At 40.5% G+C, this 27836-nt stretch overlaps 2 protein-coding genes across 2 annotated transcripts in view; one reads left to right on the top strand and one right to left on the bottom strand.

Moving 5' to 3' along the window:
• Nucleotides 1-27836, top strand: part of ALG14 (ALG14 UDP-N-acetylglucosaminyltransferase subunit) — an 87997-nt gene that overhangs the window by 45581 nt on the left and 14580 nt on the right. The window lies entirely within an intron of this gene.
• LOC309843337 (uncharacterized protein) overlaps nt 18205-27836 on the bottom strand; it is a 16285-nt gene continuing 6653 nt past the window's right edge. The window contains exon 3 of the mRNA XM_082688762.1: nt 18205-19516. Within this exon, the coding sequence (XP_082544888.1) occupies nt 19319-19516 (198 nt within the window). The 3' untranslated portion in view covers nt 18205-19318. The remainder of the gene's footprint in view (nt 19517-27836) is intronic.

Genomic DNA, 27836 nt, shown 5'->3' with positions numbered 1-27836 from the left:
TGGGGGACTCTCCAAAGCTTGCAAATGATTTTTCTTTCCTTTCTAAATAGTTCCTTTTTCCACCTGGCAAACATTACGTTTTTCCTCTATGCAGAAGCCAGCGTGGCTTCGCCTACTAGTCTTTTCTCTTGTTTCACTTTGCCTGCGTCACTGTCTGAGTTGTCACTGCTCCAGTCCATCACAGGCACATGGGAGCTCCAGGCCTGGTGGGGCCTCTTCCTCTCAGGGTGAAAGCTAGCATGTTTTTCTAAGGATAACAATGTGACTATAGTGAAAACAAAAATGAAGGTTGAAGGAAAAGGAATTCAGTTGTGAGCGGACGAGAAAGGGAAGTGCGATGAAAACAAAGCTGTTTCCAAAGGAGGGACTCCTGTGTGGTCAGAGGCAGTGAACTTGGAGAGCCCTGGCCTTGTAGGAAAGGGCGGTGGGAGGCCCTTGTGGCTAAGTGAGAACAGAGGGGTGGGATAAAGAGAAAGGAAATCTTTGAAACCATCTTCAATTCAATATGTGATTCCTAGAGCCAGTCCCAGTGTCAGAGGCTCTCAAGGGACTACTTTAAAGTTTCAAATGAATCCAGATAGCTCTATATTTATAGCATCTGAAAATCAATAAAGTGCCATTTTCGGTTAGCATTTTAAAAATTTCCCTTTGGTCTGAGGAAAGAAGGAAAAGAAGGGAACACAGAGAACACAAATAACTGAGTATGGATCGGGAGTGCTGAGTTAGGAAAGCTGTGGCAGGTCCAGTCCAGTGCCCTCATTGCAGACTTGTAGATGGCTAGAACCGGAGCTGCTGTGGAAACAGCTTGGAGAGTTTTTGGAAATCAATGCAGACCGTGAACTCCTTGAGGAGAGGTAAGGTGTGTTACTCATCTTGGCAATCCCAGCACCTACTAAAGAGAAGTTGGGGAGGAGGGATATAGGAAGGAAAGAGCCAGAGAAACTATTAAAGTTTAGTGATGACTGTTTAGAGCTTACTTAGGAGGGGTGGGAAAAATAAAATGGAAAAAAGAGAAAAAAAACATTGGCGAGCTGCTTCTTGGTTAACTTTTGCACTGAATTAGTCCCTGGAATTCATCTAAGGATTTTTTGATAGTGCATTTCTGAAGTGCTAAATATTGCCTTTGTCAAAGAAAGTAAAAGGAAATGGCAGCTTTCTCATTCATCTTAAGCAGGATATTGTTGCTTTACTTTATTTTTTTTATTAAGATGAAATTCACACCACATAAAATTAACCATTTTAAAGTATACAAGTCAGCGGCGTTGAGTACATTCACAGTGTTGTACAACCACCACCTACATTTGGTTCCAAAACATTTTCATGAACATTTCTTTAATGCCCAAGTGTCTTGGAACCACTTAGGGCTTTTTTCTTTATAAGAGAGAAAGCGAGAGGGAGAGACAGAGAGAGAGAGAGACATACATGTGTACACACCTAGTCAGTGTTTTGTTTTAAATATTTTTTTAATTTAATTTAATTTTTTTTCATTGTTCCAGAATTCGCTGTTTATGCACCACACGCAGTGCTCCATGCAGTAGTGCCCTCCATAATACCCACCACCAGGCTCACCCCACCCCCCCATTCCAAAACCCTCAGTTGTTTTGTAACAGCCTCTGCAAACTAAATGCCATCTTCTTCATAGTCTTCGTTTGGATTTCTTTTTTCTCTCCCCACAAGTCAGTGGGTAAAACTGTACCTTTTTAGGCTAGCATTTCTTCTTCGGCAGTTGCTTTTTAGTGATTTCTTTTTCTTGTGGCCTTATTTTTTTGTGGCATGAATACAGTGAAACCAGCTGGTCATGGATTTCTTTTTCCTCTTTTTTTTTTAACAGATTTATTTATGTGAGAGAGAGCGCATGGGTGTGGGGGTGGACGGGGAGGGGCAGAGGGAGAGGGAGGGAGAGAGAGACGTTCTCAAGCAGACTGCCTGCTGACTCTGGGCTCCGTCTCATGATCCTGAGATCATGACCGGGGCCAAAATCAAGAGTCAGATATCTAACCAACTGAGCCACCCCGGCATCCCTGGATTTCTTTTTCTAGTGTTAGACATGTATGAAGTTAAATCAGCTGTAGAAAACTTACTACTTCTCTACGCGGAGCATGAGATTTGAGATCCTACTTCCACCAGGACAGCTTTTTTTTTTTTTAAGATTTATTTATTTATTTATTTGACAGATCACAAGTAGACAGAGAGGCAGGCAGAGAGAGAGAGAGAGAGAGAGAAGCAGGCTCCCTGCTGAGCAGAGAGCCCGACGCGGGACTTGATCCCAGGACCCCGAGATCATGACCTGAGCCAAAGGCAGCGGCTTAACCCACTGAGCCACCCAGGCACCCCCCAGGACAGCATTTTATAGGAGATGTAAGCCACATGCTTCTCGCCTTCCCTGGAGCCTTTCTCACAGGGTCAAAAAAACAAACCGATATTTTCTCAGGCACAGTGGCAAATAATTATTAAATTATTCTTCAAAGGGACCTTCCAGTTAGGGTGGAGGAAACTGATTATCCTAGGCTTACTGAGGGGAATGAGTAAACACATTACAAATTTCAAACATTGTTGTGGCTTACAGAAAAAGATATTTCAGCATTATTGTTTAGGGGAGTGGAAAGGGTTGGATTCCAAACAGGTTAGAGAGCTTGCACTGATACTGCACACTCTTAAAAATAACAAGAAGTTCTCTGCTGATAAGACCTTTGAATTACAGAAAGAACATGTTGTGACTGATCATATTCCTTTTAAGAAATGTGAATACCAGATTTATAAGTTTCATATGTTTATGATGTCAAGATTTCCATATTCTGTCATAAAGAATGAAATCTGTGGTGGGATCAGCTGTAGAATTGCAAAGGGCAGCAAATTCCATTTGGTAGCAGAATACCGTTTTGCATTCTTGATCTTCTTGATTTCACATTTAAGCCACTTATACAAATCTTTGACAAAGCAATTTTTTTTTAAAAAATGGTTACAGCTGACAGTTGATGAAAACAGGTTTGCTCTTATGGGCCAAATAATTGCTTTTCTGTAAAGACAGGTGTCACATGCTCAGATCAATTGTGTCCACATCTTCAAAACTCCAGATGCTGTTTTTCAAAAGATTTGCTTACACAATGCAGGATTTTGTAGATAAGTCTTTTTAGTGGAGGCAGCGCCCAGAGCCCAGGGAACTTGATCTGGTGCTGTTTTATTATTCCCAAGCCAACTGCCCTGTTTTAGCTTTTCAAGGAGCCATGTTGGCTCCATGAAGGAGACTTCACCTCTGTGAAGTCTCATGGGAAGAAAAAATTCCTCACAGTTCCCAAAAGAAGACAGAATTGGAGTGGGGTGGGCACTGGGAGTCGGTGGAGGTGTAGAGTTCCCTCCTCTCTATAGGAACTGGGTGGGGCGGCCAGCGGCCAATCTTGAGGTCACACAAGAAGAGTGCCCCATTGGGGGCCTGGGTGGCTCAGTGGTAAGAAGAGTGCCCCGTTTTTCCCCTTATTTGTTTTACTCTTTTTCTTAAATATTATTGTTTTCTCTGGTCTGCATCTGTTTTTCATACCTTAATTGTGGTGTGAGAGAAAAAAGAAGTCATCCTGGCAATCAGAAGCTTTGGGTTTTCCTCTCAGCTGTCAGTAATTACATATGTGACTTGAAGCTAATCCGTTAGCCTCTCTGAGCTTAGCTTCTCCTCCCTATCCGATGGGAATGATAAGAAGAACAGAAAAGAAGAAGAGGAAGAGGAACAGTAGAAGGAGCACCGACAGCAGGTCTACTTGCCTTTGAACAGACCACTTTTTCCATGAGGAAGGTGATTTCCCTGCCATTCAGAACCACTAACTCCTGCTCCCCTCCTGCCAGGATGACTTAACGCTCCTTGCACCTCCCACCTCATAGAGCCAGAGATAGAGTGGAAGCCCAAAACATGTTCCTAAAATTAAGATGGTGACTTAGCTCTTAGAGTCTGTCTGGGGTTCCTCATGGTTTATTTAAGGAACACTTACCTCTCACATCCATGCAACCGAAAGCTCGGTTCACACCTCCCATCCTGCCCTACCCAATAGCCTTCTCTCTTCTGTCTCTCTTCATACTCTGCCTATTCTTTCTTTCTTCCTCACCCTCATTCACACCTCCAACCTCCCACTGGGATCATCTTCCTCCTGACATCCTCTTCCGCCTTGCTTTCTTTACGAAGATCCTGGGGTTTGGCCTCTTAACCTCCACTCTTGGGCAGCTACCTTGAACAGCTTCTCTTGCAGAAACTATTCTTTTCCCTCAGGTCTGTTGAGAAGTAGAACCCAGTTTTAATTTTTGACAGTTCTCTCCATTTTTTTCTTGCTGTTGGCTATAGGAAGCAGATAGTTGTTAACAAAAAATATAAGCATTATGGGGGTGCCTGGCTGGCTCAGGGAGTAGAGCGTGTGACTCCAGTCTCAGGGTTGTGAGTTCGAGGATCACATGGGGTGTGTAGGTTACTTAAAAAAAATTTTTTTTTTAATTATAAGAATTATGAGAGTTAGATAAGAGCTTATGGTTTACTGAGGTACTTTATTTGAATATGAATTGGATAAGGTCTTTCTGAGTGCCTTTTCTTTGTCTACTTCAGTGAGCCCTTTTTTTATTCCTAAGACAAACACTCTTCAGGCCTCCTAACTTTTCTTTTTTATCAGCTAATTCCAAAGCAGACTGATGTTCCTTGGGCCACATGTGGATTCAAACATGTTTTTTTTTTTTTTTTTAAGATTTTATTTATTTATTTGACAGAGAGAAATCACAAGTAGATGGAGAGGCAGGCAGAGAGAGAGAGAGGGAAGCAGGCTCCCTGCCGAGCAGAGAGCCAGATGCGGGACTCGATCCCAGGACCCCGAGATCATGACCCGAGCCGAAGGCAGCGGCTTAACCCACTGAGCCACCCAGGCGCCCCTCAAACATGTTTTGTCCTGTTCATATGCTTAGTTGGTCAGTATTTGGACCATGTAGTTGATCAGTGTGTTCCAGATTACACAAAAACCCATATGTCTGGCTCTTTTTGAAATATTGGTGGAGAGGATATCAGCCAGAGCTGAGTAGTGACTTCCCCATCCAGGATATGTACTCTCTCTAGTCTCTTACATCCGATTCGCTTGGGTGGTTCCATGAGTGGACCATGTTTGTGTCCAGCCTTCATACTTTTTCCTGAGGACCTTAATGGGTGGTTGCAGTGGGAGGGGGTGACTTGGCGGTCTCATACACACCATGGGGAACTAGATGCAGGCCATGTAAGTGAAGATAGTAGGCTTAGTGTGCACAGCAGCAGGGCAAACCTGCTATCCCTGAGCCCTCTCCTATTTAAAGTCTTCGAGCCACCATTGCTTCTGAGGCAGAATAGTTAATATTTACTAGATTACTTATTATTATTTTCTTTGTGGATCTCTAAATATATAGATCAATGTGGATCTTCATATTCCCCTTCCTCAGTCACAGTAAATCATCCCCTGGTGGGGAATCCACTTGTATACTTTGAACCATAAACATATGTAGATATTATTACCTTAGCAATAATTTAATCTCACATGCTTTACTTATTTATTTTTAGTTTTTAAAGTTTTTAGAGAGAGAATGTGGGCAAGGGGGTGGAGCAGAAGAGGAGGGAGAAAGGGACCTCCAGGAAGGCTCCACACCCAGCACAGAACCCAATGTGGGGCTTGATCCCCTGAACCCGAGATCATGACCTGAGCCAAAATCAAGAGTAGGGCGCTCAACCTACTGAGCCACCCAGGTACCCTCCCACTTTCCCCCAACACACTCTCTTTTTAAAGCTTAGATAATAGAGTCAAGAGGGGGACTGCCTTGTTCAGAGTCTTAAGACTAATAGTAAAGCATGAACAAGAAAAACCAGGTTTCACTCCCAGCATCAGGCTCAGCTCTAGGCCATACTACAAATGAAACAGATTTCTCTCCCCTCTAAGGATATCCAAGTATATACTCTTTATAGGGAACAGAGGAAATGGGCTTGTGCAACAAACATACTAGGGTTCAAAATCTAGGTCTGCCATTCTCATCTTTGGGCAAGCTTAAATGAGCTGTTTAATCTCCATAAACTTGTTTTCTTCATCTGTAGAACAGAGACCATAATACCTACTTTATGGTCTATGTGAATAAAACTAGGATGTGCAGAAGGAGCCTCTGTGGTAGGTTCCTAGGTCTCCCACCACCACCTTTGTCACTAGGTTAAATGTTCTCTTCCAAAAATTGAGAGGCTAGCAAAGAGTTAATATTTTAAAATTTAAGCCAAGGAATGTCTTCACAGTGCCCAGCTTGGATGATGTGGTATGCCTAACTGTTTTCATGTTGATTTTCATGCCACAGTGAGCCCCTTCAGGCATGAAAACAACCAAGGATTATTTGCTTCTCTGTTCTTTCTTTTTTGGCTCTCTTGTATTTTCATCACAGTCTCCAGCCCTTCCAAAAGCAGTCTGTCAGGATTTACCAGTGAATCTCTGCTTTCTCTTGCGGGGCCACTGTTCAAGGGCATCCTTCTGAATCTGCCCCTTTCAAGGAGGAGCTCGTGGGCATGGGCTCGATTCTCAGTTACATAACTCATTTCCTCATTTTCTAGAAGCTTCTTCGGAGCTTTGCTTTGCTCCGTCACTCCATCCAGATCTTTCCCTTCTCTGAACTCTTCAACTTCTAAGTTAGCATTTAATTGTTCTCTAGTCATCTTTGCTCCATTATTTTTCTCCTTCCCCAGATTATATTGTGAGCACTTTAAGGTCTAAAAACTAAGTGTTCTGGTTTATCATGATCTACTGTGGAGCTTAGAAATGTGTCAGGTGCTTAGTGAGGTCTTTGATTAATAACTAACGTGTAGGGAACTGGAACACACCAGGATAGAAGTAGCAGCTCCTGATCCCAGCTTCCACTGGAACACTGTGCTGTCCTCCTCTTTGGTCAGCTAAATATCTCCTCAACTACTGCCCTCTTGTCCCTCTTGATCCCAGTGGAATTCAGGGGCCCCTTGAACTGCTTCCTGGCTCATCTTTATTACTGGGACTCCCTCTCTACTAGTCAGGTGTGCCATGTTCTCTTACTTATCAGAGAGCACTGGAACTTGGATCTCCCTTCCTCTAAGAGTGCCACGGCAAGTTTAAAACTGCTCAGCTCCCTTTAGATTGAAAAGGATTAGGAGGAAACATAACCAACCCTTAGGAATTCAGGTCTTCCTTCACTGCCATTCTGCCAAAATGCCCACAGGATTCTTAAGGAAAATGTTATTCATTGAATCTTTTTTTTTTTTTAATTTTTTAAGAGGATCTGCAACCATCAATGTCAAATTGCTTTCTGTTACCATTTCCTTAAATCACAAGACCTAGATAACAGAACAGGGTTTTTACTGATTATAATCTGAATGACTATCCTTTGAAGTTTTTTATTTCTGAATTTGTTACTATTTTATAAAGTTGTTATTATTTACAAATGGTTATAATTATTTGTAAACAAATTATTCACAAATTTGTTACTATGTTTTATTGAATAACTGCTATGAGCTGGGCGCTATGGATGGTGGAGATGACTATGAAACATGAATGGCATTTATGTTCAGAGGAGTATAGAATCTAGAAGACAGGGGGCGACTGGGTGGCGAAGTTGGTTAAGCGTCCAGCTCTTGGATTCAGCTCAGGTCATGATCTCATCGGTTGTGGGATTGAGCCCCACTTTGGGCTCTGTACTCGGTGGGAAGTCTGCTTCCCCCTTCTCCCTTCTCCCTCTCTCTTTGCCTCACCCCCGATTGCTTGCTCTCTCGCTCTCTCTGTCAAATAAATAAAAAATCTTAAAAAAAAAAAAAAAAGAATCTAGGAGACAGGCATGGCCCCAACTCCAAGGCGAGGAGGGAGGGATCATGTGGACTGAGAACTGAGCTGACTTGCCTCAAAGTTTAAGCCAGAGACACCAGAGTGATTATTTGGAGGTGTTTTAAATCCCAGGCCCTCTTTTTGGAGGTGAGAGCAGGTTAATGAGCCATTATCCCATCATTCCCAGCCGCACAGACTACATAGTAAAGAATATGGCATGAGGTTCAGGATGTCTGTCAGAATGATTCCAGAAGGCAGGAGCAGCGAGTGTACTTCAAAGAACCCAGAACAAATAGCCCTTTAGGTCAGTTTTTAAATCAATAGCAGATCGGGCACTACAAGAGGAAGCCTGTTTCCCAGCCAACAGTGAACAATCCAAAAAGTCCAGGCTCCCACAGTCTCTGGGGAGTAATTAGAACTTATTCAATAATCAGCTAATTTGGATTTCTGAGAATGATTCTAAACACAAAATAATAAAAGTTGGGTAAAGTAAATGAACCATTGCTTCATAATCGAATCACATAATTCAATTAGAGAATCATAAAGTTAGAAGGGCTGGAGGGTATTTTTGTTTTCTTTTTTGTTTTGTTTTGGGGTTTTTTTGTTGTTTTTTTTTGTTTGTTTGTTTTGTTTTGTTTTGTTTTGTTTTAAGGAAAAGCTATTTAAAAGCAATGGTATTAAAATAAAAATAACTCCAGGCTAAAAATATATTGTAAAACATTTATCTCACTAGGGACCTGAAAAAAGTTAAATATCCAAGTTGGAGTCCTGTCCTCATTAGAGCAATAAATTGGTTTTGGAACTCTGAAGTCATTGTTTGATTTCTTTTGTCTACATAGCCAGTTCAGATTTGGGGGATTGTTTGCCTTATTTATTGGCAAAACACTATAAACATTCAGGTTCTGGTTGCTGTGTTTTTATTATAAAGTACAGGAAAATTACTTTCATCAGAAGAAATGAAGGGTTAGGATAAATTGTGAGTAAATAAGAGTTTGGGTTAAGTTCAAATATGGCCTGCTATTTATCTTATACTGGAAAAATGAGACAATTCTATATTTATAATATAGCAACCCTAATACTTACAGTGAAAGGGAAAGATTCTTCAGGATTGTTTGCTTAATTTTGTTTTGTTGTATAATCAACAGTGCAGATACAAGAAGGGGTTGAACAGTATCTTACCAGATCATACTTTCCCTGTGATACCATTTTTGATCTTTAAGTTTCTTTCCAGCTTTAAGAGTCTTTGATCCTTTTTTTTTTTTTTTTTTTTTTTTTTAGATTTTATTTATTTATTTGATGGAGAGAGGGAAAGCGAGCAAGGACAAGCAGGGGGAGCAGGAGAGAGGGAAGCAGGCTTCCCGCTGAGCAGGGAGCCACATGCAAGGCTCAGTCCCAGGAGCCTGTGATCGTAACCTGTGCCGAAGACTGATGCTTAACTGACTGAGCCACCCAGGTGCCCCAAGAGTCTTTGATTCTTGATTCTAAAGTGATGTACTAGGAAATTCCACCAATGTAGGGCTGCTTGAAAGAGGCCCACGTGGCCCTAGAGCATAGAGGTTCTCAAGAAGGGACCCAGTGTATGATGATACAGTATGTAACTAACTTACAGAATATTGCCTGATTAGAGGTCCCTTAGAACTTTCCCTAAGTTTGCTAACACACCCTTGGGGACCACCAAATCTGGCATTTTTATGTATTAGTAACAAATATAGAGAACTAATTATTTAATGAGCAGCAAGATCTTACCAAGCTCTCTTACAGTAACATGGTAGCTTACTCTAATAAGAGAAAATGATTATAAAATAGTTCATTAAAGTTTCGTTCCAACTCTACTTCTGATTGAGTTTGATGGTATTATTTCCCCAAACTAGAGATTTGGGGTTACCAGGACATTCACCAAAAGATCCAAATCATGTTTATATGAAAATTCATATGATAAACAGTAATTAAATTAAGTTGGGTTAAATATTTTCATTATTTTTACCTTATATCACTTTGATTCATTAAAAGTGAAGACTGAAATAGTAATCAAGTTTAGTTTTTGAATTTCAATGATAAGGAATGATCTTAATCCTGTTTTATATGGAAGTAATTGGGATCTGTAAGTTTTAGATGCCCGCACCAACCCTCATTCTTTTCAGAATTGGTTTTCTGATCATAGTGCAGCCAAATCAGCACACAGCACAGAGTAATCGAAATATATGGTCAAAACAATTCCTCTAACTTTATTCAATCTCTTTGTTTATATAATGAAGAACTTTGCTTGTTTTTATTTCTGCTAGGCCCTTTTGGAATTTGAATTCTATCTTCCAAATTTGTACAACTTTTCACTAAATATGGAATGACATTCTGATATTTTTTTTCCCCCTTCCAGTAAGCAAGAACTTGCTTTTCTTTGTAGAACTTAGAATAACAAAAAGAATTAACTCATCCTTGTGGTATTTGCTAAATCCATAATATACAAATGAGTGGCTATCTTAGCTAATAGAAATACCAGTATACTAGCTTGTGTTTCTTTTTCTCACTTTTTTTTTTTAAATAGATTTCATTTTTTAGAGCAGTTTTAGGTTTATAGCAGAATTCAGCAGGAGGCACAGAAATTTCCTGTTTTCCCCTTGCCCCCACACAGGTATAGCCTCTCTCATTATCAGTGTCCCCCATCAGAATGGTACATTTGTTACAACTGGTGGACCTACACTGATAAACATTATCACCCACAGTCCATAGTTTATATTATCTTTCACTGTTGGTGTTGTATATTCTGTAGGTTTTGACAAATGTATAATGACATGTGTCCAGCATTTTAATGTCATACAGGATAGTTTCACTGCCTTAAACATCTTCTGTGCTCTGCTTATTTGTACTTAATCAGTATGTATCCATTCTTATGGGTTGTTTTATTTGCATTTACCTACTGACATAGGATGTGGAACGTTTTTTCATATGCTTACTTGCCATCTATTTGTATTCTTTGATGAAGTGTCCGTTAAGATCTTTGGTCCATTTCTTCTTTTAAAAAAAATTATTTATTTATTTGGGTGAGATGGTGGGGGACAGCACTAGCAGGTAGGGCAGAGGCAGAGGGAGAGAGAATCTCAAGCAGACTCCACTGAGCATGGAGCCTGGTGCAGGGCTTGATCCCAGGACCCTGAGATCATGACCTGAGCTGAAACCAAGAGTTGGATGCTTAACCAACTACAACTACACTGCCCCGGCACCCCCGGCCCATTTCTTAATTGGTTTGTTCATTTTCTTATTGATGAGTTTTAGAAGTTTTCTGTATATTTTGGCTACCAGTCCTTTACCAGATACAGTTTTTGTAACTATTTTTCCCAGTTTCTGGCTTCTCTTTTCATTCTCTTGACAATGTCTTTTGAAGAACAGAATTTTTTTATTTTATTGAAGTCCATCTTATCAGTTATTTCTTTCATGGATCATACCTTTGTTGTTATCTCTAAAAAGTCACCAACAAACCCAAGGTCACATAGATTTTCTCCTGTGTTAGATTCTAGGAATTTCATAGTTTTGCATTTTACATTTAGGTCTATAATACATTTTGAGTTAGTTTTTATAAAGGGTGTAAGATCTGTATCAAGATTCATTTTTTTTACATGTGGATATCCAGTTGTTGAAAAGACTAGTTTTGCTCTATTGTGTTGCCTTTCCTCTTTGTCAGATATCAATTGACCCTATTTATGTAGCAATATTTCTGGCTCTCTGTTCTGTTCTTTTAATCTGTGTATCTGTTCTTTCACCAATACCACACTGTCTCAATTACTGTAGTTTTATAGTAACTCTTGAAGATGGGTAGTGTTAGTCCTCCAATTTTGTTCTTCTTCAGGATTGTGATGGCTCTTCTCTATCTTTTGCCGATTTAAACTTTAAAATTGATTTGTTGATATCCATAAAATAATTTTCTGGGATTTTGACTGGGATGCTTTGAATCTGTAGATCAAATTGGGAAGAACAGACCTCTTGACAATATCAAATTGTCTTCTCCATGAACATGGAATATTTCTCCATTTGTTTATTCTCCTTTGACTTTGTTTATCAGAGTTTTGTAATTTTCTTCATATAGACAGGCGTATACATGTTTTGTTAGATTTGCACCTAAGTATTTCATTGTTTAGGGCACTGATATAAATGATAGTGTGTTTTTAATTTCAAATGTCATTTGTTCAATAGGAAAATGATTGATGTTTATATATTAACCTTGTATTTTGTAACCTTGCTATGATCACTTATCCTAGGAATTTTTTGTTCAGTTCTTTCAGATATTTACATAGATCATCATGCCATCTGCAAAGACAGTTTTATTTCTTCCCTCTTAATCCATACACCTTTTATTTCCTTATCTTATTACATTGGCTCAGACTTCTATGACAGTATTGAAATAGAGCAATGAAAGGGGGCATCCCTGCCTTGTTCCTAATTTTAGTGGGAAGACTTCTGTTTCTCACCATTAAGTATGCTAGCTGCTGGTTTCCGGTAGATATATATTTTTTAAGATTTTATTTATTTATTTGACAGAGAGAGAGTAAGAGGGAGTACATGCAGGTGGTTGGGGTTGGGGAGTGGAGCAGAGGGAGAGGGAGAAGCAGGCTTCCCACTGAGCAGGGAGACCGATGTGGGGCTCGATCCTAGGATCCCAGGATCATGACCTGAGCCGAAGGTAGACGCTTAACTGACTGAGCCACTCAGGAACCCTCTGTAGATGTTTTTTTATCACATTGAGGAAGTTCTTATCCCTTCCTTACTAGGTGCTTTTATCATGAATGGGTATTGTATTTTGTCAAATGCTTTTTCTCCATCAATATGATCATGTGATATTTCTTCTTTAGCCTGTTAATATGATACATTATATCATTTGGTTGTCAAATGTTAGACAGCCTTGCATGCATGGGATAAATCCCACTTGATTATGGTGTATTACCATTTTTGAACATTGTTACACTTAATTTACTAATATTTTATTGAGGACTTTTGCATCTATCTTCATGAGAGATAGTGGTCTGTAGTTTTCTTTTCTTGTAATGTGCTTGGTTTTAGTATTAGGCTAATTCTGGTATCATAGAATGAGTTAGGAAGAATTCCTTCTACTTCTGTCCTCTAAAAGAGATTGCAGAAAATTGGTATAATTTCTTAAAAATAATGGTATACTTCATGAATTTCCATGTCATCCTGTCATAGAGGCCATACTAATCTTCTCTGTATTGCAGTTCTGGTGTATATGCTGTCAAAGTGAGAATTTAAGGGGAAAAAATGCATTTTCTTTTTCTTTTTTTTTTTTAAGATTTTATTTATTTATTTGACAGACAGAGACCACAAGTAGGCAGAGAGGCAGGCAGAGAAAGAGGAGGAAGCAGGCTCCCTGCTGAGCAGAGAACCCGATGCCAGGCTCGATCCCAGGACCCTGAGATCGTGACCTGAGCCGAAGGCAGAGGCTTTAACCCACTGAGCCACCCAGGTGCCCCAAAAATGCATTTTCAACATTGAAAATGCTCTGAATTTCCCAGTATTACTTTCCACAATCTCTTTTGGCTTTTTTGGCTCAATACACAATTTCACTGTGTATCAGTGATAAAGATGGCTGGATTTCAACTTTATACTTTAGTGGATTGAAGATATATACTACAGTATAGGCCAACATACTCCTTAGGAGCAGGAAAGGGGATGGTTGAGCACAAGTCTAGACTGCGTCCTGTGTTTCTGATTTGGTTAAATGAGTGGAGTGAAGGTTTCACTTTAGATACATGCTTAATTTCAGCTGCCTTTGGAAGTGGGGATACCCAGCAAGCCAGTGGCTGTATTGTCAAAGCTCAAAGAACAACCTGGGTTAAAACATTGATTTGGCAACAGTTGAGGGGATGCTTATCTAAGAAGATATGAATGTTGGGAAAGTTTTCCTATGTAAAGTCCATTCCAGAAGATTGAGTTAAAAGCATTGGGAGGATTGATCTAGGAAGAAATGTAAGGCCAGAATGGCAGTGAAGGTGCAAGAGAAAATTGCTTATTAAAGGCACTAACTACAAAATTACTGGGGTTTTTTTCCTCTTCGTGAATGTTGAAGGTCATTCAAAGTGAAGACTTATAACTGCAAGTTTATTATTACTATTTCTGATTATCTGGCTTAATACTTTCAGATGCCCATTAAAGTCCAGAGACAATAATTTATAGCTTTTTATTTTGAAATCATTTAAAGGTTACACAAAAGTTGCAAAAATAGTAGAGAATTTCTATATATCATTCATCTAGCTTCCACGAGTGTTAGCACCTTACATAACCATAGTACAGTTCTCACAACCAAGATATTAACACTGGTACAGTACTATTAGCTAAGTTACAGTCTTTATTTGTATCTTACCAGTTTTTTTCACTATTGTCCTTTTTCTGTTCCAGATCCAACCCAGGAAACTACATTGCAGTTAGTTATCAGAGCTCCTTAGTCCTCTACTTTGTGACATTTCTTCAGTCTTTCCTTGTCTTTCATAACCTTTACACTTTAGAAAGGTCCTGATCAATTATTTTGCACACAAAAGAGGCTGCAGTTGTATGATCACATTCTGGGATTCATTCTTACACTATTTAGGAATGGAAGTTTTAGGTTTTCTAAAGACTATTTCATGTTTGTGAAGATCCTGATGTTTACGTACAGCTGCAATTATTGTGATGTCTTTCGTGGGGATCTGTAGTTATTTGGAAATTCCTGTTCCCTCCTTTCCTGCAAGGAAATGATGTACTGTCTGTCCTAGTTAGTACAGCAGTCTGTCTCCAGTAATGATATGTGGAAGATCAGATGAGGAATAACTTACTGCCTATAATAGTTCCTAAGTTAATACATTTTTACTTTGTAAGTCATTTTGAAAGCCTTATACAGGTTCCTCAAAGTGTTAAACATAGAATTACTATATGATCTACCCAATTTCACTCCCAGGTATACCCAAAGGAATTGAAAGCAGGGCCTCAAGCAGATACTTGTACACCAGTATTCATAGTTCAGTAGCCAAAAGGTGAAAACAACCCAAGTGTCTGTCAACAAGTAAATGGAGAACAAAATGTGGTAGATACATGTAATAGACTATTATCCAGCCATAAAGGGGAATGAAATTCTAATATATGCTATAATATCTATAAACCTTGAAAAGATTAAATGGCATAAGCCAGACAAAAAGGGAAAATATTGTGTAATATTTTGATTAATATAATAATATAATACAATATAATATTGTATAATACTTATAATTCCCATATAATTCAGTTATGTAATTCATAGAGACAGAAAGTAGAATTGCACTTACCTGGGGCTGGGAGGAGGGGAAAAGGGGAGTTACTGTTTAATGAGTACAGTTTTTTTATTTGGCTTTTTTTTAGTATGATAAAAAAATCTAGAAATGGTTAGTAGTGATAGTTGCCCAACATTGTAAATCTACTTAGTGCCACTGAATTGTATGCTTAAAAATGGTTAAAAGGGTAAATTTTATGTTATATATGTTTTACCACAATTTTTAAAAAGCCTTAAATAACCTTAAGTTTTCTGTCCCCCCTTATTTATTGAATTATTATAATCTAGTATATATTTTTTCATATTTCACAGATTAGATTTTTTCTGAGAAACCTTAAATAGTGTTATTATAGTAAAGCTGACATTGTAATAATTACATCTCATCTCTAATTAAAAATTTGAAAAAGTCTTACCTCTTATTTATTTGAATGTGAGTAAGATAAATTCTGATACTGGTGATTAATTAGATGAAAATCAATAATATTAGAAACAGAAGCTTATTCTGACGAGAAATTCATTTTACTTGTTGGCTTGGGTTTTGTGATAAACATTCATATGAAGTTTAGCTTCTGAATGATCTACCTGCAAAATGTACTACCTCTGGTTCTCAGTCTCTTGACAGTATGCCTCAGATTCTCCAGAAGTGAAGAGTGCAGATACGTGGTTAAATGCAGGGACGAGGGACATGCAGATTAATGAGCTTCATTTGTCCTACAGTTTGCTAGCTTGTTGAGTGTCATGATGGGGAGCCCAACAGAACAACATGGAAGAGGGAAGATGTAATTCTCAAAAGAAGTTTGGAATGCTGCGCAAAACAAAGATAGATGTCTGCCATATTGGGTCAATTCATTAACTCACTAAATGAATATTCATTGAGCATCTGGTACAGGCTAAGCACTATTCTAAGGGCTTAGGATATACCAAGTAACAGACAGATGTCCCTGCCCTCGTAGTTTACCTTCAACGTGGTCTGGCCAGCTGCCAAAGCATGTTGGAACTTAAGCAGCCAGTAGAAGTGACATAAACTGCTTAGACTTCTGAAGCTAATCTGTCCCCTATTTCTTGGTCAGTAACTTGAGGCCATTGGATTATTGGTATATAGCAAGCTAATATTTGAGCCCTAGTGATGCCTTATAGAGTTCTGCTGTGGCCTCTAAGGTTTCAGACCAGTGGATGGTGTCACCGTGGTTCAAGGGTCTCTAGCATCTAGAATGGGAAGATGAACTGGCACTGTTTCAGCCCCAGGACATAGCATATTAGCAAGAGCCAGTCAGGTTATTGCAGGGCTTCAGTCTTGGACCAAAATACTATGAAAATCTGGAACTTAGATGGAGGTATCCATACAGTGGGGCTCAAACTGAGGTTCATTGGATACACAGGAATGCAGGGGTTTTCCATACACACACATCAGATCCATGCTTAAGGCAGAAATTCTAACTCCACTTTACAGGCCGAGCCCCTGGAAAGGGTGTTTGGCATACCCGCCAGTCTTGGTTAAATTGACTTGGGACATGGGCAGGGCCCAGTGTGTTAAGAGAAAAATGTCTTCAGATAAGAATTGACTATAGAATGGCAATAAGCACACACTATCAGCAAATGAGAATAATTGTTAGTGTCTATTAACTAGACTCACATTTTCATTTAATCCTCAGAACAAAAGCAAACTAGGGGGAAAAGGCACTGAGATCAAAACTGTATTAAAAATTAATAAAATTAAAAAACAAGTATTAAAAATTCAGATTTAACTTGCTTAAGCAAACAAAAAAATTCAATATTGGCTATACAGTGATGATTAAGACAGATCCTCTCCTGCTCCTTTCTCCATCCTGATCACACTATGTGGAGTGATAACACTTCCCCCATTGGGGATATTAGGAGATACCGTTATTAATTCAGTTCTGGAAATCACATTTAGTTCTAGGCACCACACTCTTAAAAGGCCACTGACAAATTGGAACATGTTCAGAGGAAAATGACCCAAATGGTGAGGGAATATGAAACCAAGTTGTATGAGAAACAGTTGGAGGAGGTAGGGAGATTTTAGCCTGAAGAAGAGATTAACCAGAGAGGATTACAGAGACCACAGTTTTTAGATTCTGGAAAAGATACTACATAGGCTAGGAATTTATCATTCTCTGCCTCCTGGAGCCTCCCAGAACAAAGGCCACTGTGGAGAAGATACATCAAAAAGAACTTGATAAAAAAAATCAAGGGCCATGCCAAAAGGAATGGACACCATCGGAGGCAGATCCCAAGCCCCACATCCCTGGAGCTGTTCTAACAGAGGACGTCAGTCAGTATCTGCCCACATTATACTTTCTCCGTGGGTCTTTCCAGATCCCCCATGGCCAATAACATCTCTTTCTCTTGCTCTCCCTTTGTACTTATTACCTCTCTGAGATGCTGCTATGATTTGCCTTATATTTTAATTCCATTTATATATGTCTTATCTCTCACCAGTGATTCTCAGCCCTTTCAACATAATGTATCCTTTTATATAACAAATATTTTATAACATGGCCTTTCCTATCCTGAACTGAAACTCATGGTTAGTAAAACCCTCCTCTGCATCACAGAATTCCAAAAATGCAATATACTGCCCTATTTGTAATGCAAAGGGAAATAAAAAGAAAGTAATTAGTAATCACATTACCTGTTTTACAGTATCTCCAGGCATAACCACACTGGAAGACACAGTGAGGTAGATAGATTAGAATGCAGAGTCACCATGATTAGGACAGCCATAATGCACACTGATGCGGGTGCACTGTATGGGCAGCTCGAAAACTGTGAGTGCCTTTGCTACCTGTCATGAAATTATCCTTTTTCTTTTCTTTTTTTTTTTTAAATTAATAACTTTTTTAGTTCAAAATATATATATAACAGGGGTGCCTGGGTGGCTCAGTCAGTTAAACATCTGACTTTGGCTCAGGTCATGATTTCAAGGTCTTGGGATTGAGCCCCACATCATATCGGGCTTCCCACTCAGCGGGGAGTCTGCTTCTCCCTCTCCCTCTGCCCCTCCCCCTCCTTGTATTCTCTCTGTCTCTCAAATAAATAAATAAAATCTTTAAATATATATCTATATATAAATATACATATATAACATAAAATTGACCATATTAACCATTTTTAAGTAGACAATTCTGTGCATGTACTTAATAGTACATTCATGTTGTTGTATAACCATCACAACTCTCCATCTCCCGAACTTTTCAACTCCCCAATTTGTGATGTAATTTTCCTAAATAGTGAACAGCTAGCTCTTGGTAAAGGTCCAGACAAAACAAAGTATAGTCTTTGCTCAATTCCCATGGTGGTTCTATTTGGGAACATTCAATATGTATATGAAGCATGCAAAAGAATATTATCCATCTTCCTATGTGAAAGAGAATTAGGTTCGAAGCTCCAGTAATTATAAATGGAATATCACCTATACAGACATCCAGTGGGGCACAGGATAGTGCTTTGCTGTATTAAACAATCCCAAATATTACAGAATATCTGTTTCCATGGCACTTGTCCACTAAGCACAAATAGCATCCGCCACCCCTGTCACTGTCACAACCAGAAATGATCCTATTAGTGCCCCAATATATTGTCACCATTAAGAACTGACTACACAGCGCATAAACTCCAGGAAGGCAAGACCAGTTTTGTTCTCTTACAATCTCTTTAGTACCTGCTACAAAAAGCACTCAGTGTTTGTTAAAGTTGAGAATGCTGTAGAGAAGATGCCCAGATATCCTTCAGATGTCTCTAACTCAGCTTTTCTAAAACTGAACTAAGGTGTCATCTTCCTCTTCTCTGCCCCCACTGCCAGCCTGTCTTACCTCCATCATTGTCAGTCTTTACAACAGTCGAAAAGGCGAGCAACTGTGGACTCCCATCCCTCATTGCACACATCCAGCCAGGCACCAGATCATTTTGCCTCTGCCTTTCTTGACTGGCCTCAATTTCCCCTACTCTAGCCTCCCTTTATGTCTTCACCCAGGCTATTGTAATAGCCTTGTTTCCCACCCTGTACTCTCCCCCCTTCAAATACACAGGGAATTCTGGGCACTCCACACATACCCCAGGCCCTCCATGCTTTGGTCGTATAGCTTCCTGTGCCTAGAACAGTGTTATCTTTTTCACCTAGAAAACAATACCTCATACATCAAGACCTGGCTTAAAGGCCTCCTCCTCAGCTCCCAGATCAGAGGCAGAATTACTCAGTCTGTGTCCCTGTTCATATCTCTGTTGTGGCATTTCTTGCATTAAACTGTATTTGTCCACATGCCCATGGTCTCTGCCAGACCGAGTTCCTTGAGTAGAGGTTAATTGCTCTGGCTTTGGAGACAATGGCGAGAGTTTGAATGCCACATAATTTAGTCATTCCGTGGTCCTGGGCAAAATCCTTGATCTCTTGAAGCTCCAGTTTTCTTATCTGTAAAATGGGAATAATGTAAGGCTCATAACACATTTAAGACAAAGCTTAAATGTTAATAACCATAATCATTGGCTATGTATCTGTCCAGCACCCCCAAGTAAGCATAATAAAGAAGATGCTTACCAGCTCTTTTGAATGAAGGAAAGAAAGAACTGCTGCTATTGTCAAATTCTAGATTGTATTATTTAGTCACAAAAGCGGATGTTCTCTTTGGCAGGTGTATCCAGTTTTGTTGTGAATAAATTTAACCATAGAAAGTATTTTTTTTTAAAGTGATCTATTTTCCAAACATTTTTAGGTGCATTAAAAAGGATTCATTCTGAAACAGTAATATGCAAACTCTTGGGTTTGTCAAATCTATACCCACTGTGGAAAACTCTGCTTTAAAACTCCTGTGTTTGAGATTCTGACTTCTGTCTTTCAAAATGTGAAGTGTGAGGAATGTCGGCTTCCTCTTACTTATCTGGGATGGTGAAGCACAGCAAAGCACCACTGGTTTAGTGAGCTGATCTCAGTAATTTACCCTCAATTAAAAATATATAGCCTTATTTAGCTTATGGTTCAATTGTTTCCTTGCTTTAAGAAGCCTTTCTTTTATATGTCTCAAGTGCTGCTTGCAATATAAAACTAAATCCTAAATTTTAAAAACTTCCATAGCTAATACTCTGCTAAATGTTTAAAGCCTGACATTTAATCTGGGTGAACTGAAGCTCTCTGATTTCACTGTTTGCAGCTAGTAAATGTCACTCTAAACATTGTTGCTTTCACTCACACTTAAGCCTTTCATCTGCAGTGGGGGCAGAGTGTCAGAGAATTCTTTGTGTGCCACTCTAGCAAGGGGAAAAAAAGACTCAGCCTTTAAACAGAGTGAAAAAAACTGCCTGGAAGGCAAAGACGACCCTGTTTTTATATGGTGTTTGTGAACACACAATCCTGACTTCTACCAGATACTCTTAAAAAGCAACTATATTAGCTCAGTCTGAACAGGGTCCCCACTGAGCTCATACATGGTTGCTGGCCAGACAGCTCCCCACTCTCTTGTGACTGGAGGGGGCTGAGAGGGTAGGGGGAAAGGGGAAGGAGTTGTTGTCATTACTTTAATTTCACTTTTGCCTGCAGGAGGAATCTTGTCATCTTCTGGCTCCCCAAACTATTTTCAACCTGGGTGTTTTATTTCTTAGTTCCTGAAGGCTACTGGCACACAGATCAGCTCTCACTTTTCATCATCTTGACATGAAATGGAAAATCAGTTTGTGGCTCTTTTCATAGCCAGTGATTTACTCCTGTTCTTTTATCTGTCTCCCCTTTATGTTCTCTGTTTGGACATATTTTTATTTCCCGTGTCTGCAGCCTTTTGTTCTGCTGGGATCTCTCTGGCTATTCTTCCTTCGCCTGCCTCCTTCCTGGCCCCCAGTTCGCCAGTCCCCCAAATCCCTACTGGGCCTTCATTCTCTCTGGGTCTCCAGTCCCTTGCCTTGCCCCTTTTGTGGGTTTGCTGCTTCCTGCTCTGCTGCCAGCCCCCCCCCATCTGTTCCATACCCTGTGGGAGCCATCTTCGGGGCTTCTCCAGATCTGCCAGGTGCCTCTTCTTTGTGTACCTACAGGGCTCAGTCAGTCATGGCCCCTGCCATAGCCAGCAGCAAGCATACATGCTGAGCTCATCCCTGCCCACTGTTGCAGACAGATTATCAGCTAAAGTCTTAGGCATACGTGGATGTTTACGGTGGCCGATGCCAGTGCTTCCAGTTTCCCGGCAGCCATACAGAAGCATGAATTGAAACCTGGAAATAGAACATTCTACAGAAGGCACTGGAATGGAATTTTAGGAAACCATGGGCTTTTCTATCAGACATAGATTCAAGTTTCTATTCTGTTGCTTACTAGCTTTGTGGCCTTGGACAAATTCATTCATTCATTTAACAAATAGTTATTGAGGGCCCATCATGTGTCTTGTGTTTAGCTTTTAGGGAGCCAGTTAATGGCCCTCTATCTTCCCCTTTAATGTTCACAACCAATTGAGAAAATGACATAGGAAGGAAAATTCTAGCTTTATCAAGTGATAAAAGCCAGATTGGAGGATGTGGCTTTTATATGTGGCCACTATGGGTTCACTAAATCTTCTCCCCTGAATTAGACTTCAGGCTTGCCTCTCTTCTCTACTCAGCACACAAGCCAGGGTAAAGGATAGATATGGAAGATGGATAGGCTGGAAGAAAGCGAAAAAGCCCATGGGCCTGCCAGGACTAAGCAGCCTGAGTCTGTTCTAAATTCACTGCCCAGGCAAGCCACTCCTCCTCCGCAGGGAAGGGTTGAATGAGAAGACAGAAGAAGACACTTCGCTCTTGCCTCCAGGGAAACCGGAGGGGTGCAGTTTCCCCCTTAACTGTGAGCATTACACTTCATCCGTCATTACCATAGTAGGCAAAATAAGTCTTGCCGGTCTGTTTCTTCACCTGTAAAATACAGATAATGATACCTATCTCTTATTGTGGCTCTGGTAACTAAAACGAAATGTGACTATTTACAAAGAATATGAGGACCCGTTAACTTTCTTTGGTCAGGACCAGCCTGAAGTAAAATTGGTCACCACAAATCAGTGGTCTGATTTGTCTTTGATGCCCCCTCTCCTCTTTCTGGGCCCTCATTTGGTCATTTTTTTCCCCTCCCCATTCCTGTCTAAAAAAATAAATAAATGGGAATACTGGTCCTCAAGTTTTGATTTCCAGTAAGCACACTGGCCAAATCTTTTCTAATCCTGGCTTATGTATTTAACACACACACACACACACACACACACACACACACAAAACAACAACAACAACTCATTAATTTGGAGAAAGAAAGCATTTAGAACAATTAAGTCTACTTTAGAACCACAAAACGGGCTGTACCTGAAGGGTCCCTGAAGGACAATACGGGGCTACGAACAGGTATTATTACATGGAAAACGTGTGGCTTGATTCCTCACAGTTATTTTTGTTACATTAACTTGAGCGATGATCATGAGTTTCTCTATTCCTGTAGAAAATAATCCAGGGGAGCCTTAAAAGCACGGTGATAAAGGGAAACAATACAGATAGGGAGTTTTAGGAAAGAACTTTTAGGGTGTTTGGACTTTATGTTGGGGGCAGCAGAAAGCCCTTGACGATAAGTGATAACACGATCAGGTTTGTATGAGGAAAAAGTCTCATGGCAGCACTGTGGAGAGTGGAGTGGAGGAGGAGGGGAGCCTGGAGAAGCAGGTAGGAGGCTCAAGTGAACCGGCTAAGGCTCACCCCAGGTAGTGGAGATCAGGGGTAGGGCCAGATTGAAGAGGCTTTAGAAATAAAATCAGCAGGGTTTGGGTGAGAATGTGGACAGAGAAATATATCAGACACTGTTTCTTAAAGTTAAAAAGATAGCACCTGGGTGGCTCAGTTGGTTATACATCTGCCTTTGGCTCAGGGTCCTGGGATCCAGCCCTGCATCTGGCTCCCCGCTCAGTGGGTAGTCTGCTTCTCCCTCTGCCCCTCCCATCTTGTTCACTGGAGCTCTCTCTCTCTCTCTCAAATAAATAAAATATTTTATTTTTTTATTTTTTTTACTTTTTTATTTTTTTTAAAGATTTTATTTATTTATTTGTAAGAGAGAGAGAGTGAGAGCAAGCACAGGCAGACAGAGTGGCAGGCAGAGTCAGAGGGAGAAGCAGGCTCCCTGCGGAGCAAGGAGCCCGATGTGGGACTCGATCCCAGGACGCTGGGATCATGACCTGAGCCGAAGGCAGCTGCTTAACCAACTGAGCCACCCAGGCGTCCCTAAATAAAATCTTTTATATGTGTGTGTGTGTGCATAAAGTTAAAACAAAAAGATTTCAAATGGTAGTGCTGCCACAGGCCCTTCCCCAGCAGAATTAGAGGGCTAACATGAGGAATCCAACATGAAAAAACAGTTGGAGTCAAAAGAGAGATGGAGTTGGCCAGTAAGAGGGGGTAGACTGCTTCCTCAGGAGGGAGCTGGAGAGGGAACCCCCTTGCAGGTCAGAGCTGAAGGGTGTGGTATAACATAGGGATTTGCCTTCCACTGACTGCAAAGAGGGAAAAAGGGAATAAAAAGGAAGACAGGAAAAAAGGAATTAACTGTGTTAGGGACATTTGGGGGGCACATGCTTTCTAGAATGTGAGGAGGTCGTAGACTCTCCTGCCTCATACACAATTATATCTAACCAGTTTTTTCAAAAAACAGATCTTGTAGAAGTACTTAATCAGATACTTAGCCAGAAGTTATTTGTATTGTGGCTATATCTTTATTTTCTTGTGCTTTTTAATTGCATTCTTCTTTTGCCTAAAATTGCCTGGGTTAGAAAGCATTCAGGCCCTGGGACAGGCTCTCTCCTTGTAGTCTGTTTTCAATAGGATGCTATAAGAACTTTTGGATTTTAAAACAAAGCTATAAAAACTGTGAATAAGAAAAGATCAGTGAATACTCTTGCAAAGTGGAAGGGGAAGGGAAGGGGAATGATTTTATGACTTTAGAACAGTCCATGATGCTCTTCTCTCACCCTTTTATATCTATATATTGTCTAAAGATTTTTTTACTGATCGAACATAATAGCACTCAGTGGCCCTCGTAGCAGAGCATTATTAGGCATATCAATGGTGAACACACACTTTAAGTTTTGTAAGCAATTACATAAGGCAATGAAAAAAATAATTTCCTCTGCTTAAAAACTAAAACATTTCTGTTAGTTTCATAGTACTGGAGTGGATAGTTTTTAATTAATGACATGTTATAAAAAGTTTTTGTTTTTCTTTGTAGAAGCAATGACAAAGTCATTGTGGTTTTTTTTTTTTTTTTTTTTGTAGGGTTTTTTGAGGCATTTTTATGATGTTAAACCACCCACCACCACTGGAGACCCAATAGTGAATCAGCAATCACTGCCAGCTCCCCCTAAGACTTTTTTTGTGCACCTATTTTGTGCAGAGTACGTGAAAGGAGCTGAATGCAGCACCGCGTTTGTAGATCGTACCTGATGATTCATTCATCTTCCCAGGCCTTCCCCCCGCCCCGTGCCAAGAAAAATGCCAGGCATCATTATAATTCCTTATACGTGTTAACTCACTTAATCCTTACAACAACCCTATGACTTAGTTACCATTTTCTAACCCCATTTTGTGACTAAGAAAACTGGGACATAAGGAAAATAACTGACTTACCCAAAGTTTGATGGTTACTGAGTGGCAGAGATAGGATTCAAACCCAAATAGTTCCAAACTGCAGCATCTGCCCTGTACTCATTATACTGTGCTACCCACTCAGCTCAGGATGTGACTGTTGAGTTTGTGAAAATAATTTCATAATAAAGACAATCAGGTGATACAGCCCAGAGTGATGGGCCAGTGGTAGCTCTCAGAACTACAACAGGGGGCAGGATGCCTGGAGGCTCAGTTGGTTAAGTATTTGCCTTTGGCTCAGGTCATGATCCCAGAGTTCTGGATCGAGCTCCACATCGGGCTTCCTGCTCTGCGGGAGCCTGCTTCTCCCTCTCCCTGCTACTCCCCCTGCTTATACTCTCTCTCTCTCTCTCTCTCTCTCTCTCTGTGCCAAATAAATAAATAAAATCTTAAAAAAACAAACAATAACAGGGATTTTAACATACTTGCTTATAATTAACATCAAATTTTAAAGTTAGCATCTGTCACATGTGTGAGTGCCTTGCTCTAAGTCTCTAAAATTACCCTTGCCAACATCTTCCCCAACCAGAAATCGCCCCGGTTTTGTTTTTGGACCCAGCTCTCTGTTTGAAAGACTCAAGCCACAGTGAGCTGGCAGGGGAGGCCAAATGGGCTGGACAATCAGTGGGGGCAGGAGTCAGGAACAACAATGAAGGAGTGGCATTAAAGGCTGCGCGGCGCTTATTCTCCCTGGAAACGCTCGGTCAGACTCAGGAAGTGTGATTTAATCCTGGCGAAGATAATTCCATTTTATACCCTAGAGTGGACCTCTAACAATTTTATTTTCAGTCTTGCCCTGGGAAGCTTTACCAGTAAAGAATTTGGTGTGTGTTACTTGCCCTCTTCACCAGACTGCACAAAATAGGGGTTTATTCTTCCGTCAGCCCACCTCCTTTTCCCTTAAAAGGCTGCTAACAGAGGACCTGAGAACCTGCTGCCCCCACAGAGGATGCCTGGACTGGGGCCCAGCACTGCCCTCAGCAGGGTTTAGGGGAGGAGGAAAGACTGTAATTAAGTCAAAAGAGCCACTGTTGATCTTGAAAGAACATCAACCATACAGATGGCATGAGGTTTACAAGCTGTAGTTTCCACCAGAATGTGGGAGCTTGTTTAAAATGCATAGACCTGAACTCTGGACCCAGAGATTCTGCTTTGGAAAGAATACATTTGGTGCAAGTGCCCCTCGGTGAATGTGAATGTGACGTGGAAGGCAGAGAAACTCTAACACAGATTCGCTGTTCTCCTGGCTGGTTTAAAGGGGCCCCCTCTGAATGGAACTGGGGGGATTGAATGGAAACTCATTACTTCTCTCAGTTCCCACCAAGGTAGCTGCCTTCTGGGTCTCTAATAGGAAGGAGTCATTAGTGCAGCCGAACATACATAACAAAACTCAGCTAAAGATTGAAGTCCATCAAAACCTCAAGAAACACCCTGATTTTGATAAGCAGTGTCTATTACTGATGGTGTCAGGTGCACCATTGCTAGGATTTTGATCGGTGTGTGGTGGAACACTAAAGGGCAATAACTTGTGAATTCCTGAATGCACAGAGTGAAGCACATGTTCTCTGGAGAATCTTGAAAGCTTATTCAAGGTGTGGAATCCAGGCATGGCTACAGAGTAGGACCATGTTTAACCACAGCAGGGTACTGCAGCTACTTAATGCATCTCAGTCTGTTGAATAGTATCCTTTGCCTTTGTGTCATTGTCTGAGTGTCTCTCTTACACACACACACACACACACACACAACCAGTATCTCATAAACAAGTGCTTCTGTATATCCTTTTGACTCAGAATTAAGGAATCAGGTAATCCTCTGTAAAAATTCATAAGCATTTTTTCATATAGGCCTAGCTTAAAGATGTTAGGGATTTGGTTCCAGGCCACAACCATAAAGCAAATACCAAATAAAGCAAGTCAAATGAATTCTTTTGGTTTCCCAGTGCATATAAAAGTTATGTTTACGCTACACTATAGTCTACTAAGTGTGCAATATCATTGGGTCTAAAAAACTGCCTATACCTTAATGGAAATAGACTTCTTTGATAAAATGTTAACCATCATCAGAGTTTTTAGCAAGTTGTAATCTTTTTGTTGGTGGAGGGTTTTGCCTTGATGTTGATGGCTGCTGACTGACCAGGGTGGTGGCTGCTGAAAGTTAGGGTCATTGTGAAATTTTTTTTTTTTTTAATTATTTGAGTGAGCAGGAGGAGTAGCAGAGGGAGTGGGACAAGCAGACTCCATGCTGAGCATGGATCCCGATGCAGGGCACGATCTCACAACCCTGAGATCATGACCTGCACTGAAACCAAGAGTTGGACACCTAACTGACTAAGCCACCCAAGTGCCCTTTGACAGTTTCTAAAGTAAGACAACAGTGGGGGCGCCTGGGTGGCTCAATCAGTTAAGCTGCTGCCTTCAGCTCAGGTCATAATCCCAGGGTCCTGGAATCAAGCCCCTAGGCAGGCTCCCTGCTCAGTGGGGAGCCTGCTTCTCCCTCTCCCTCTGCCTGCCGCTCTGCCTACTTGTGCTCTCTATCTCTCTGTCAAATAAATAAATAAAATCTTTTTAAAAAATAATAAGACAACAACAAAGTTTGCCACATTGATTGACGCTTCCTTTCATGAACAATTCTCTATAGCGTGTGATGCTGTTTGATAGCATTTTACTCACAGCAGAACTTCTTTCACAATTGAAGTCTGTCCTCTCAAACCCTGCCGCTGCTTTATCAACTAAGTGTGTTGATAAATCCTCTGTTGTCATTTCAGCGGTCTTCACAGTATCTTTACCAGCAGTAGAGTTCAGCTCAGGAAACCACTGTCTTTGCTCATCCATAAGAAGCAGCCCCTCCACCGTGCAAGTTTAGTCAGGAGATCGCAGCTGTCCAGTCACATATTCAGGCTCTCCTGCTGCTTCCAGTCCTCTCCCTCTTTCCACCACATCTGCTGTTCCTGCCTCCACTGGAGTCCTGAGCCCACCAAGTCATCCATGAGGGCTGGGATCAACTTCTTCCAGACTCCTGTTCATGTTGATATTGTGACCTCTTCCTATGAATCATGAATGTTCTTAATGGTGTGTAGAATGGTGAATCCTTTCCAGAAGATTTTC

The sequence above is a fragment of the Mustela nivalis genome (assembly GCF_964662115.1).
Source record: "Mustela nivalis genome assembly, chromosome: 10".
Lineage (NCBI taxonomy): Eukaryota > Metazoa > Chordata > Mammalia > Carnivora > Mustelidae > Mustela > Mustela nivalis.
This window is presented reverse-complemented; position numbering and strand designations above follow the sequence as displayed.